Source organism: Nasonia vitripennis, chromosome 2, assembly GCF_009193385.2.
Source record: "Nasonia vitripennis strain AsymCx chromosome 2, Nvit_psr_1.1, whole genome shotgun sequence".
Classification (NCBI taxonomy): domain Eukaryota; kingdom Metazoa; phylum Arthropoda; class Insecta; order Hymenoptera; family Pteromalidae; genus Nasonia; species Nasonia vitripennis.
The window spans coordinates 4461479-4475733 of NC_045758.1; the positions used below are offsets into that span (position 1 = coordinate 4461479).

Consider the following 14255-nt stretch of genomic DNA (forward strand, 5'->3'; position numbering starts at 1 on the left):
GCCGTTAGCTCTATCTCTATCTATATATCTATCTATCTCTCATCCCCCCGCAATCCTAATTATCCGGCTAATTGACTTTGCGTACTTTCGGATACTGAGCACGGATCGAATCACCTCGTCGATGAGAGACTAGTACGCGTCTTGGGAATTGATCCTCTAATCTCGCGTTTTGGTCAACTATAAATTCGTGCATTATTCGCAGATTATTGCTTTATTTGAAATAAGGATAAGCGTTTAATTAATAAACGAATTTACATCTCAACTGTACATATATAACAATCTGAACTATGTATATACCTTTTACGAGGTGATCGATGTTTGCTTTTGTATCACGCAGAACCCATCCTTTAACCCTGACTATGTATAAACTTTGAGAACATGTCGAATATTGTGTAGACTTGCCTGTTCACTTCGTGCCAATGTTGTGGCGCGAGATCTGGCCGCTAATACACTCGCTCTAGTTATATAGCCGACATTGACGCGCCGCCACGAGATTTATACATGTATAAACGCCGCGACGTTGTTTTGGCTGAAAATTAAATGGTCAGCGATGTGAAATCGAAAATCAATTTTTATGGAAACTCGCGTTGAACATCGTACAAAATGCCAGAGGTACGAGACTCGCTAATATCGTGGTGCTCGTCATGTCGTTGTTTTTAGTAGGAAACAACAATACTACCTATAAATCTCTATCACCTTGTCATTCACCCCTATTCCTGAACATTCAAACATTCTGTATTTATCAATGACTATGTTATTTATCATTTGCACCGAGAAAAATCGTTCGGTAGAAGCGAAAATTTACCTGGCTGTACATAAGCAGATGAGAGCGTCTTATTTGTACAGTTTCTTTTGGTTTTAAGAAAAATAATTGACGTTATAAAGCTTATCTGAAAGAAATGAGAACCGTCTCTACAGATATTTCAAGGCGCTGTTGATATTAAAATTGCTGATTCAGAGAAAAAAAACCTTGAGAGCTTTTTTTAATAGTGCTAAAGATACTCAACGAGAGAGAGGATTTTATTCAAGCTATTTGATGAATTTTTAATGTAAATACGAAAAGCTGTAAAAGTGAAACTTTCCATGCTCCGACTAGGATAATTAATACCCTCTCCTTCCAGCTCCATCCATTCATTGTTGACTTGCCATTAAAATATGATATTCGCCATGTATCCTGTATATTACCCATCACGTAAATATATTATCTCTTGTTAACGTACATTATACTATATATATCCCCTCTATAGTAATACTTGTGCTCTCTCGGTCGCGTTGGCTCTGCCGAACCTTTTTCTCGGTGCAGCCATCGTGCGTAATGCAAAAAGAAAAAAGGTTTATACATTATATAGTTTAATATATCCATAATTAGTATTGTTTTTCAAAAAAAAAAAAAAAAAAAACAAAACTGCTCCCATAGATCTAGTGCCCATGCCATGCGTGTTCGCTCTTGCTGTAGGTATGTCGCGAGTTTCAACGCGGGGCGTGCAAACGCGGCGAGACGGAGTGCCGGTTTGCGCACCCCCTCGAGACGGTGCAGGCGAACGAGGACGGCTCTGTGACGGTCTGCATGGACGCTGTCAAGGGCCGATGCAATCGAGACCCCTGCCGCTATTTCCACCCCCCTCTGCACCTTCAAGCCCACATTAAGGCCACACAATCTCGGGCTAGCATTGCGGTAATGCATTCTGTCTCTCTCTCTCTCTCTCTCTCTCTCTCTCTCTCTCTCTCTCTCTCTTCTCTTTCTCTATCTCTTTCACTTTATTTTATTTCACTCTTTCTCTCTGTCCTTTAGTTTACGTTCAATTTATTTCCTCTTTATTTTTATATCTCTTCCTTTATCCACTTACTCTGGTGCTGCACATTTCGTATGTTAATATAGAGTAATGCTTTTGTTATATCACGTTAAATTGAATTTATGTAGGATATTTCTTTGTAGTTAATTAAACAATTATATATTCAGTCTGAAATTTCATAATGATTACTTTATTCATTCAGAAAATATTGATAATCGCATCGGTAGTGTTGACGAAAGTCTTGTTACCGATTTTGCGGTCGTTGCAGCTGTCACGTCGGATCCAACTATTAGAATCAGTTAACTAACTTTTCATTGCAGAGTGATTTAAGAAAACCAGAGTTCCATGATACCCATCCCATTTTTTCAACTATTTAACTACGTTTCAAATTTTTCGTTAACACTGAGTTTCTTTGGGTTTGCTTCGATGAAGCTTTCGCTGCTGCGCTGCTTTTTGCCAATCTGCGAATACTCTTTGGCTTCCCTTATCCGATCGTAGCAGAGTATTATCTATCGGCACTATTGTTGCGATGTAAATATATACAAGCATAAGCAAAAATCTTCATATTGACCAGTGGGAGTATGCGATGGAAAAGTATTGGCTAAACGTTGCGCAGTGGTTTACGCCGATGGTAATCATATCGAGTGACGAACCGGCGAATCAATTCTTTTACCACGAGACTACTTCTTTCAGATGCTCTTCTGATTAATTTCTCACTCGAATCTCCGCTTGACCGAAGCTATATTCCGCGCGAGTCACCGATATGGCTACCTCGGCCATGTCATTCATTTTGTGATCATTCTGTTATTATTATGTTTTGTCTCTCGTTTAAGTTTTTTCCACCTCTCCAGACATCTCTCTTATTCTGTAATATCCATATATTTCTCTACCCCCACCCAAGTTTGTCGCTTTTGTGTTTGTCCATCTATTATCCTGTTTGACGTACATAGCCGTGATCGTAGTGTTGTAGTGAGTAGTACGAAAGCCAGTAATCTTTTTATCGTCACCGTCACCACTGTTCTATTTCTCTCTTTCTAGCAGCCTATCGCAGCTATCCAGGTGCAAATATACTTATAGACGCAATATACACCAATCACCAGATCGCGGGTTACCTAGAACTGTATAAATAATGTTGTTACTATTTGCGACTTTTCAGTATGCCCGCTCAATTCCCTCCTCGCACGCTTAGCGCCGACAAGCGATAACAGAGTAGACAAAAAAATATAAAATAAATACGAGAGCTAGACCGCGATCGACGAACTTCTCTCGCGCCTGCAGATTCGTTTTCGCCCGGTTTGATCCATTCACCGGCTTTTTTCCTCTTGTTTTCGTTTCAACGCTCTCTCTCGTTCGTAATTTCTTCAAGTCTCATTTGGATAACGCTGTTGTATAGCGTCAGCAGCTCGCGAAAAAAGAAGCGCGAGGAAACGCGACCCCGAGCGAGCGAAGACGAATGGAGCGGGGATGCGAGGTGTAAATAAAAGTAAAGTAGTGAGTACACACGTTTTATACGAACACACGAACACAAACCTGCTGACAAGCTGTGCTGCACGAACCCCGGCTATATCAACCCTGCTGCTGTTTGCTGCCCCACACAAAGCGCTACACTCGAATCTTAATAATGAGAAAGATGACTCTTTTAAAACAAGTTTATAAAAACGATGCAACGTATAACAAACTGATGGGTGTATGGGTGCTGATGGGTGATATTGAACGAAACATTAAAAACGACAACAACAACAACAACGAATTTTTACATTGACAATTGGCTTATATAACCTGACATCTTGTAATTTACATCGGGCATATAACACGATCAAGCAATACTTTGTTAACTTTACTGATATACCTAACTGATTAATTATACTCATGAATAATGACGGTGAAAGTAATTCGATCAATTTTTGTTATAAATATCAAGTTATTTGTTCACTCCGTTTACTAAAGAGTTTGTACCTCTCTTTTATTTTCCTGAATTTTTACTTTGAGTTGTGTATTTTCTTGTACGTGAAATTGGACACGAAACGACGGGAAGTCAGCACTGAGGATTCAGAAGAGAAGCGTGTGAAATTCAAAATTTATTCAGATCTTTTATTTTCAAACTTTCCGTCTCTCTCACGGCAATTAAGTAAAAAAAGACTACTTCACTGACACGACTCATCTCTCTTTGTCTCGGATCGACCATAATATTCACCGGAAATAAAAAGAAAAAAAAAGAGAAAAAAAAGAAAAAGACGCTTTCAGCAACGTCGCCCGGAAGACCACGCCACATCGGGACACGAGGGAAGAAAACTCTCATGGATTGCGGCAGACCAGCTTGTTGGCAGGGAAGTTTCATTTTCTACAAGTGCTTTTCAATTCCAAGAGGGTGCATCGCGTAGAGCCAAGCTCACTTTTCTCGACTACTTTCTCTCTTTTTCCCCGTTCTTATTCTCTCTGACTTGGACCTTTTTTTCGTTCCCTTTTTATTTCTTTAATTAAACTTCATTATCCGAACAAAGAGAACAAAAAAATTCAATAACAAGTTCCGCGTTCGCTATCAGTGCGTTGTACTTACGGTTATGCGAATAGAAAATTGATTCACCCGATTCCATTTTCCACGTTATACGTTGAAATTGACTGAATTCAAATGTACATATTATTGCAATGCGAGGAAACGAACGATGATCATCGTATGCACTCTTTGGGATTGCAACGCTACTCTTGGATGTTTGTCAAGTGTTCAGTACACACTTTCACACGTTTAAACAGCTGTCCACATACGAATAATTATATATCTTGTTCTATTATGTATCTATCTGCACACCTCTTACACACGAACACAGTGTAACACACGTAAAAATACACGATACTCACAACAAAATCAGGAAAGCCGTACACACAAAGTCAGACTATTACAGAAAGTAGATTGAGGATAATCACAAAAGAAACACACACACATATATATATATATATACATGATTATTGTAAATATACGCATAGAAAGTGTATAAAGTGACAAAAGCGTACTGTTATGTAAATATACCTCGAAGACGGCTTTGGACGATTTTCACTTGTATAATCTGTTTATTATTTGCTTTGATCAATTTCAGGTGCTCGATTGTAACTGTACTAGGACTATTGGCACACGCACGCAATTATATACCATTTTCACCACGAATTATCATTCTCACGCTGCATATACCATCAGAATTACCATTAACTCAACACAAGATTTCTTACATTATGTGTATATTTATATCGTATCCGGGTCTGTCTTCGAGCAGTAATACCTCGTGTGTGTATGTATATACACAGCGCTGCGCTTCCGCGTTCTCTGCTCTATATCCAAGCCCCGTCTTCGAGCTGCCAGCTGGAACCCCGTCGTCGCCGTCGTCGGAGAGAAGCGCAAGTGAGGGGGAGTCTATATCTGTATTTCCCTCACTCTCTTACGGGCGCTCGACGCTACATGTATATATAAGACTTTAATTTCGCCAAGAGCAATTTGCAGGTTTCCAAGCCAAGAAAGTCGCGGGAGAAGTCGAAGTCAGCTGTGCTCACGCAGTCGATGTCAGCAGAAGACGAGTGCATTTTGGATCAGAATGCTCTCGCTATATATACTCTTTCTGTCTCTGTCTACACCTCAGTATCTTTTGTTCTGCACTTGTCGTGCTAAAACCTTCAGTTTACATATGCTATTATTATTTTTGTTTTTAGCTGTTGATTTATTTTGTTTGCAGTAGGAGGTGCGCAAGCTCATTTATCACAGAAATTTTAACTTTTCAGTTTGGCCGTTGCCGTAACGCGAGACTGCCGAGCCAGCTTGAACATTAACCTATAGCGTGTGTACATTATTTAGCCGTCTTTCTCTCTCTATCTTCAGCAGAACGTAGATAACGCTCGTTGAACGTTAATCACTGTACCAGCAATGGCGCCTGTAAAATATTGATTATTTTTCTTTGCAGCTTGCGAACACATGATTATACACGAGCGCGGGACTTTTTTCCTTTTTTTTCTTTCTCTCAATTATCCATTGATGTATTTGATTAAGTGTATGATTTGGTATATTCATATAATGTGTAACTATGTGTGCACATAGCCGGAGATGCTTTCTTCACGGGAGATCGACGCACGCGTCAGATAGCATTCAATCTAACGAGCCGTCGACACTCTTACATAACCTCTTGATTGATTTGATTCTAGATATCAATGAACTGTACATAATTTAATGACCCCTATAGTGAGTGTCTCTGTACAAAGAAGCACAATTATAGTCAAAATTATCGGCAGCAGTATACATAAGATATACTCGATATTTTTGTAATTCTTAATAATCATTAGATGTGTAAGACCCGATTGAATATTACTACATTTATAATTTTTCTTTGTTATTAATTACTGTTATTATTATTATTATTAATAATTTATAACTTCTATTATCTGCCTATAAAAAAACAAGAAATATTTATTATTATAATGTAGCCTCAACTTGTCTTTTTTTTCTTTTTTTGATTTTCTTCTTGCCCTCTCGCCTGATGATGCTTCATGCTTGCTGAACAAACCTTCGTGCGCTTCGCTACCTGCCAAATTAACGCCTGCGCCGAACGCCGAAAACTGAAAAATCCACGAACCCATGACGAATGAACGAACAAAATCACGCTCTCACTATCTGTCTCGGGACGGGACTCTCAAACGGGGATTAACGGAACCAAATGAATATCACACACTCATGTAACGCTCTGTCTCTCGGATGCAAAACAAAACAAAAAACGAACGAACGAAAATGCTCTATCCGTCGTCTGTCGAACGAAACAATGTCCAAAAAACACTCGCTCACAGACGGCGCAGATGCCGATTGCCGGCGCAGTCTCGGCCAACGCCGTACCCGGAGGACTCCAGAACGCCAATATGGCGAGCATTGAGCTCGGCAAGAAGCGGATGCGCGACTCCAATGATGATCTGCTAATGGTACCACGGCTTTTGCATGATTACGCTTTTTTTCATTTTTTATTTCTTTCTTCCAAAAAGAGAAAGATGGGTCAAGTCTCGAAAACCGTGCTGGTAATAATTGCCCATGTACACTTTGATCAGTCTAGTCCTTAGTTTTGTAGCGTGAGTTTGATAGACTTGTGTAATGTAATTTTGATAGTTTTGCAACGCAGCACCGAAATATAGTCTTCTATATAGTGCACAACTTTGATAGTTTAGCAAGGTATTTGAATAAATTAAATAAGTTGAATTTCGTTCCAACAGCTATCTAGTAAAAGCGGTTTTCGAGACGCCCAAGTAGTTAGTACAGATTTAAGTTACAATGATGGTTATTGCGATTGTGAATACACTGCCGAGCGCGCTTTGAGCTCTAGATCGCGGTTGTCTGTCCTTTAACATACACGTAATTTCTATAGCCTTTTCGTGTGGTAATTCACTGTATACTGCTATACGCGGGATTACGGATGTACTTTATATTCGACTTTTTGAACTTCCCTTTGAACGATAGATACATAGCTCGCATAACGCTGTATCTCTGCATCACTCTATACGCGACACACACAATTTGCTTTTGTTTTAAAAAGGACACACGCGCAAATATAATTCTTTCAGAGATCTCTTTATTTATATATACGCTTTTTTCTGTTTAACCGTTGCAATGTTGTCTATACCGGAGCTTACGCCTCGTATTGTATTTATAGATCGCTTAACAACGTATGTTCATTTTGTTTCCTATCTTTATTTCGAGTGCCAGCCAGTTGGGGTGCTTTTCTTCTTTAACAAAGAAGTATGATAAAATTTACTTTTGCAACCAACTGATCGGCGTCTCAACGTTATATCAATTCCTTTAGCATATAATTAGCCGATCGATTCGGCCGTTCAATATAAACCTGATGAACTCATACTCGTATTTACTAAATTAATGTTCACTTTGTAACTAACAAATTCACTTACCTATACATCCTCAACTTTGACTAAAGAATACGAGTGTGCTGTTTAATTCTACGAACTTCGAAGGCCATAAGAAGCAGAGATTAAAATTAAATTTCAAAGTGCACTCTCAAGTATATGGCCATCGAATCCTTGTAATTAAGAGCTTGCGCCGATGATGCATGCTGTGCTTACGCGACCCGAGGTGATGGTGAAGTGTCATCTCCTCATGGATACACTCTGGACCACGACCAAGTGTTTTTCTTAGAAAATTAGCGACAGTATAACAAATCCTTATATGATTAAGCCACTTATTGTAACAGCCGTCGTTTAAAGACGTGACGTGTTTGCCATCAGCACTGTAGACCGCTTACATACACTAGCTATTTTCTTTTTATTTGGTACGAACATTCCCCGATCATTTACTATTTTTGAACAAACTTTTTTATTTATCACGAGTAACTGAAGTTTTAAATGAGAATATTATTTGTTTTTCAAATTATTGGTTCCTTCTTACAATTAATTATATTTGCTATAGAAGAGATTCGGTGTAAAATTTGATAAATGTGTTTTTCAAGCTTATCGCGATCGCAAGACTGTCATATATAACTCGATACAATAACTCGTCATGCGTTTCCCGACGAAAGCCAGCTTTCAAGCTTTTGCACCTCGTCGCAGCTTTAATAAGCGATAAACTTTCTTATGACATACATTATACTATTTTTTTTATATTTTTGCTTTTGTCATCGTTTTTCGCAATACAGTGAAATCAACAATCGCTGCACTTTTGTCTACCTGCCTATCTTCTATACTGAAACACTTTTTTTGTTTACTTATTTTCACTGTTTACTTTCTAATATACCGATCATTTAGATACTGACATCATCTTTGAGATTGTTTTTTAGCGCACTATATAATAATATTCAAAGTTTTCGGTTCACTTGTGTATGACACAGAGTACACTTTATTTTTGTCCCAATTTGTTTAGACCAAGTATTATAACCTAGAGATATCATAGCGCGTGAACGTCGATCGGCCGTGTTCAGATCGTAGATATTTTCAATTAAATCGAAGGAAAAAAAGAGACAAAAGAAAATCTCGCGATTCTCGCTGATCATATAGAGGAATAAGAGCGCGTTTCTAGTATTAACTGAAACTGCTGTGCGAGCGACAATACCAACTGCTTTTCATGAACAAAAATGCTGATTTGTTTGTTTCTGTTGACGAATAATCTCTGCGATATATAGCGGAGAAATTTTACAGTTTATTTGAGAAGGATGCCTCGTCGTTTGGCAACGTCACTGCAAGCTGCGTCATCGGCACAACTTATTATATACGTATAACATATCATGTTACCCTCTGCCCCCCCCCCCTCGACCCTAAAATTTTTTAGCAATGTAATCGCGCCCCTCATTCTATCCCTTGATTCCTAGACCCGAAAAGCAAAATAACAACAACAACGAAACCTTGTCCTCTACACGAGTTGAAACCGATCCTGTCTTTGTTGCAGATGGACATGAAGTCTGTCGGATCGCTCTACTACGAGAACTTTGTAAGTGCAGACTAAACATAGAATCATACTTCCCGCCACCTCATATACGCCCAGACGCGCTCTCTCATTGTTATATCATCACTAACGAGGACTGTTCTTTTTTTTAATCATTCGCTTTGTGTTTTTGGTTCGAATAACCGATGAAAATGTGAACCTTTAGCTTAACGAGTTTGTGTCCGACCGATTGGATGGCACAGATCGAATGACTAAACAAAAAAAAAACAACAGTCGCCTATTTCTACCTAGGTAGCAATTATCAGTCTCTCTCGAACCTATGTCAGCACTCCTTACGACAGCGACCACATTGAGCCATCGAAAGGATCGAGAGAGAGGGATCGAAAAAGCGTATAATAAAACGAACGAAAAAATAATAATACGTAGAGCGTACAGCTTGCCAAGTGTCAGACTTAACCTTTGGGCATTGTGCCGTTTGTTTTTCCAGGCCTTCCCAGGAATGGTCCCGTACAAGCGTCCAGCGGGCGATAAGTCCGGCGTGCCGGTCTACCAGCCGACCGGCGCAACGACCTACCAGCAGCTCATGCAGCTCCAGCAGCCCTTCGTGCCTGTGTCATGTGAGTACACTGGAACACCACCCCTACCCGGGTCCCAAAACTCGAGTCAGTCGGTTGTAGGCGCCGTGCAAAATTCGATACAAAGCCAGGCGAGCAACGCGGCGAACGCCGAGGCCGCTGCTAATGGAATACTCGTGGATCCGAATAATCCACCGCCGCCTCCGCCCTCGAGCGCGACCAACGACAAACAGTCCGCTAACGCGAATCACGAGTCCGAGTCCTCGTCGGCCGTCGGCCAAAACTCTCACGAATTGAATCACTCGGGCTCGTCCTCCCAACAGCAGCAACAGCAGCAAGCGCAGCAGCAGCAACAGCAGCAGCAACAGATTAATCAGCAGATCCATCACGCCCTCAGCGCCGCCGCGGCCCATAACGCTTCCATGAACGCCATCACCTCGATGGCCGGTCTCAGTTCCGTTCCCAATCTCGTCAGCGCGAATTCCATGGCATCCTCCATCGCGAACCTCAACTCGATCAATAACATGAACTACACCATGGCAAACATGACCAACATCAACGCCCTCAACAGCCTCGGCATGCCCTCGAACCTCTCCTTCAATCCGGCCGCCCTGGCCAAGGAGGTCGCCCAGAAGAACTACGCCAAGGCCATCAAGTTGTCCCAGCAGGCAGCGGCCAATCAGCAAGCTGCGGCGGCCTCCTACGGCATCAATCCGCTCAACCCCCTTAACTACACCGGTGTAGCGCTCAACAAGCAGACCCTGGCCAGCCTCGGACAGCAGCCAGGTGCGGGGGTACCCGGAGCACCGGCTCCGCGGGCAATGATTCCTGGCCTCGCTGGCCTGCACGCCGGTACAGCCGGTCTCAGCTCTCCCCTGCCGGCCGGTCTGCTCGCGTACCGACCGCCGCCCTCGGCCACCCCGATCAACCCCTACTCGTTCATGAGGCAGCAGGCACTGCCGGGCAACCCCTACGCCGTCCAGGCTTCCATTCCCGGTGCCTCGGTCCAGGCTTCGCCCTACGTTCAGAATCCGTACGCCATGCTTCCGGGTATGCCCGGCGTCGCGGGTGCCATGCAACAGATTCCTGCCACCGGTCCGGCCACCATCGCCGCGCAACCCCAGGTCGCAATTCCCGCCGCGAGTACCGGTGTCATAATGCAGCCCTACAAGAAAATGAAAACTACGTAAGCGCCATCTGGCGGTATGTCGAGCGCGAGCGCCCCCAACACGACTACTTCGGCGCCCTCTCGCGACGAGCCATGGAATTCGATTCGAACTCGTTGCCGTGTGCACTAGGCGATAGATCGCGCTGCTGTTGGTCGCTACCGGCGTCGTTGCCCCCGCTCACCGGATCTTCATCGAATACCGATGACCGTAGCCTGGCGACCGGCGCACTTATCATTGCGATATCTGCGTTTCTCCATACGTCGAGATTTTGAACGATACGGCTGCAACAGCGGACGCGATATTTATCGTTGACCCTATGGAGGCTTGCGAGATTCGAACGATTCTTGACCACTCGATGTGTTACGATGATGACGATTTCAGCGCGAAGAGTTCCGAAAGAAAGAATAGTTTCATTTTCTAGTCAGAATCATCGCTGAACAGTGCCTTATTATAATGAAAGACGAGAATATATACCGGTTTCAGAAAGTTCCGTTTAACGCGAACCGCCTTTATTCTTTAAATATATTTTGTTTTTTATATCGGTTATCGATGTATCGCCAGAGAACTTCGACGTTTTTTAATGACTATTTTTTGACGGATATATCGACTACGTGTGCCGTGCATGTTGCACGTGATGATTATTAGGGTTGTTTTATTTTTGTTTTTTTTTCTTCCGTGGGGATGAAATAAGGAACGTCTGGAAGACAGTGTTTTGATGTTTTTGATTTTTAACGTTCTCTAGAGAACAGTATAAAGAGATAAAAATTATGAGTTTTACAGAATTATTGATGATAGTGCAGTTGAAAAACTGGTCTTGATTAGAGATTAAGGTTTTATCTTTGACTATTTCTTTTTTTTCTTTTATCTCTAGCATGTAACTTTTTAGTGTTTTTTTCTTCTTGCAATCAAGTAAATTATAGGGTAAATATTTTTTAAAGAGAGTTATTTTTATGATAAATTTCTATAAGATTTAAGGTGATTGTTCTAATTATTATATTAGTTATACTTCAGTCAAAGCATGTCAATTACGTTTCTGCGGGAACGGTGTGTTGTTCTAGAGACTCTGATGTGTTTGTTGACCAATTTTTTTCTTTAAGCCGATAAAAATTATGACTTCCCGGTCAATATACTATATATTTCTCTTCCAGTGTTCCTCTTACTGTCCACTGTTAATGAGTAATTTTTTGCACTTTATTTCTCTTTTATCTTAGTAAGTCAGTTTTACAAATTATTTTATCACAATGTAAAGTACCTTGAATTAGTTGTATAAGTTGATAAGTTTTTAATCGATTATTCGAGTCACTTTTTTTAAGTTTTAAGTCGTTATAATTTAGCAAACGAAAGTTCCGTCTATCAAATTGTTTCCTAGTTGCAACTTGCCTCGCGCGGGAAAATATAATTTTCACGCGAAATCGAGCTTTTCGTCGGTTAATTTTTTTTTTTATCAACAAACGTCTGTTGTATTTTAATTAATTATAAGGGCATCTAACAATATACGTTCAAACGGTTGTTTTGCAAGCATTCATTTTTCATCGATTCAAATCGTGAGAGTTTGGTTAACTTGCCGAAAAACTTCGTGCTATAAGACGAGGTCAAGGAACTGATGTGCATTATCGAATGCATTTTCTCAAAGAAAGAGGCACAGAATGTTGACGTAAAACACTGATAATCGTACTACCCGACTCAAACTTCACAAACGTACACGAGTTTCGTATGAAGGCATACATATACATACACAAACACAGTCACTGGTCGCATTTAAAGTGACGACGCTGTAAACGAAAGAAAACTGATAATTGTGATGTATTTTTTATGATTTCTTATACATACGAGTGGTCTAAAATTCGCTGTAAAAGAAAGAGTAAAGCCTAGTGAAGAAAAACGAGTAAACAAAAGTTCAGTGTTGTCATTGTTCGTTTATGCGTATATATGAGTTTATTATCCATACTCAACACACGACTACACTATAACTATACTATTACTATACTGATGAACATTACACTTATTCTAACATTAAAAGCTCAATTTCAAAAAGAAAATGACTACTTTACAATCAAACAGACTTGTATAAACACGTACTTGCCAGTGATTTGAGTCTTTAAACAGTCGCGTGATACTGAGCGAACCCAAGCACGAAGAATAGTTAAGTAAAAGACAAAAAAAATAAGAACGAAGAACGAAGGGAAGCACACACTGACGTAACAAGTCGCAAAGTGTACGGAAAAATTCAAGTGCATTGTACAATGAAGTAGCTTAGTTGTATGACGCGGCGGAAGCCTCAATGTGCCACAAAGAACAGTGGCGCGTGTCGTGCGACGTATCGGATTTTTTCACCTACTTGGTGTTTACGCGTAGCCTCCAAATGACAGAACATTGATAACGCAGAGAAAAATAACGACGATACGGGAGGTAAAGAGAAAAAAAGGCCTATTTGCCATCCGACCGGAAGTGCCACTCGCGCCTTTGTTCCTTGGGTGGGGGACTTTGAAGCTTCTCGCGAGATTAAAAGCGACTCTTTCGCGAACTGCCGGCGAAAGGAGAGAAACAAAAGAAACGCACAACACTCGGCCGAGTGTGACACGAAAAAAAAACAAGCAACGTACGCCTATCTAAAGCGTCGGCCTCCTTACGGCGAAAACGAAAACGACAAAACAAAAAAAAAGCGAGAAAAGGTAGACGAGAAACCGGTGCAACGAGTATTTTTTACTGTGAATCAAGCAGCTCCTGTCTTCCATTGAACGAAAGTGATAGTGGATATCTTAAATATATAACGATGATAAAAAACCGTGATACAATTAATTTTTTCTCCGTCTCTTTTCGTTCGCAGAGGAGGATCGCTTTTCATGTCGCGAGGAGAACTGAATAAGGCCCATTTGATTGTGATAGTATATAGCCTGTAATACCATAAAAGCCCTAAGCACATATAATTATTAAATGTTTAATTAAGACTATAAGAAGGAATATCGCGGTGACTTCGAGAACTCGAAAACCTCTGGACGAGCAAAAAGTTTCCACGGATTTCCGTTCTCGGCGTCGCTGGTCTAAGTAAACGGCCTCTGATGTCGATTTCGCGGTTAACCGAAAAGGGCCTTGTACAATGAGGAACGAGATAGCCGGAGCACGGTTTTGCGACGGAACATACACACGTGTTAATGCGAACAACAATAATTCCTACGCACCTGCGGAGCAGGAGCTTTTTTTTTAAACATAAAGTAAAGAAAAAGTAACTAATATTGTTCCTGCGAAACCTATAGATTATATATATATATATATATATATATATATATATATATATATATATATATATTTTAAT

The 14255-nt window shown here is 40.8% G+C and overlaps 1 protein-coding gene across 19 annotated transcripts in view; it reads left to right on the plus strand.

The window, feature by feature from the left end:
- The window catches only part of LOC100120957 (atrophin-1), a 236528-nt gene extending 222873 nt beyond the window's left edge, over window positions 1-13655 (plus strand). For 9 of the 19 annotated variants that reach the window (XM_031923158.2, XM_031923164.2, XM_031923162.1 and 6 more), the window contains 4 exons: window positions 1457-1675; window positions 6612-6740; window positions 9202-9243; window positions 9686-10963. In XM_031923158.2, coding sequence (XP_031779018.1) covers window positions 1457-1675; window positions 6612-6740; window positions 9202-9243; window positions 9686-10963 — 1668 coding nt within the window. Of the gene's footprint in view, window positions 1-1456; window positions 1676-6611; window positions 6741-9201; window positions 9244-9685 lie in introns of all 19 variants that reach the window. The other 10 variants (XM_031923168.2, XM_031923169.2, XM_032596949.1 and 7 more) reach the window with 4 other exon arrangements.
- The last annotated feature ends 600 nt before the right edge of the window (window positions 13656-14255 follow it).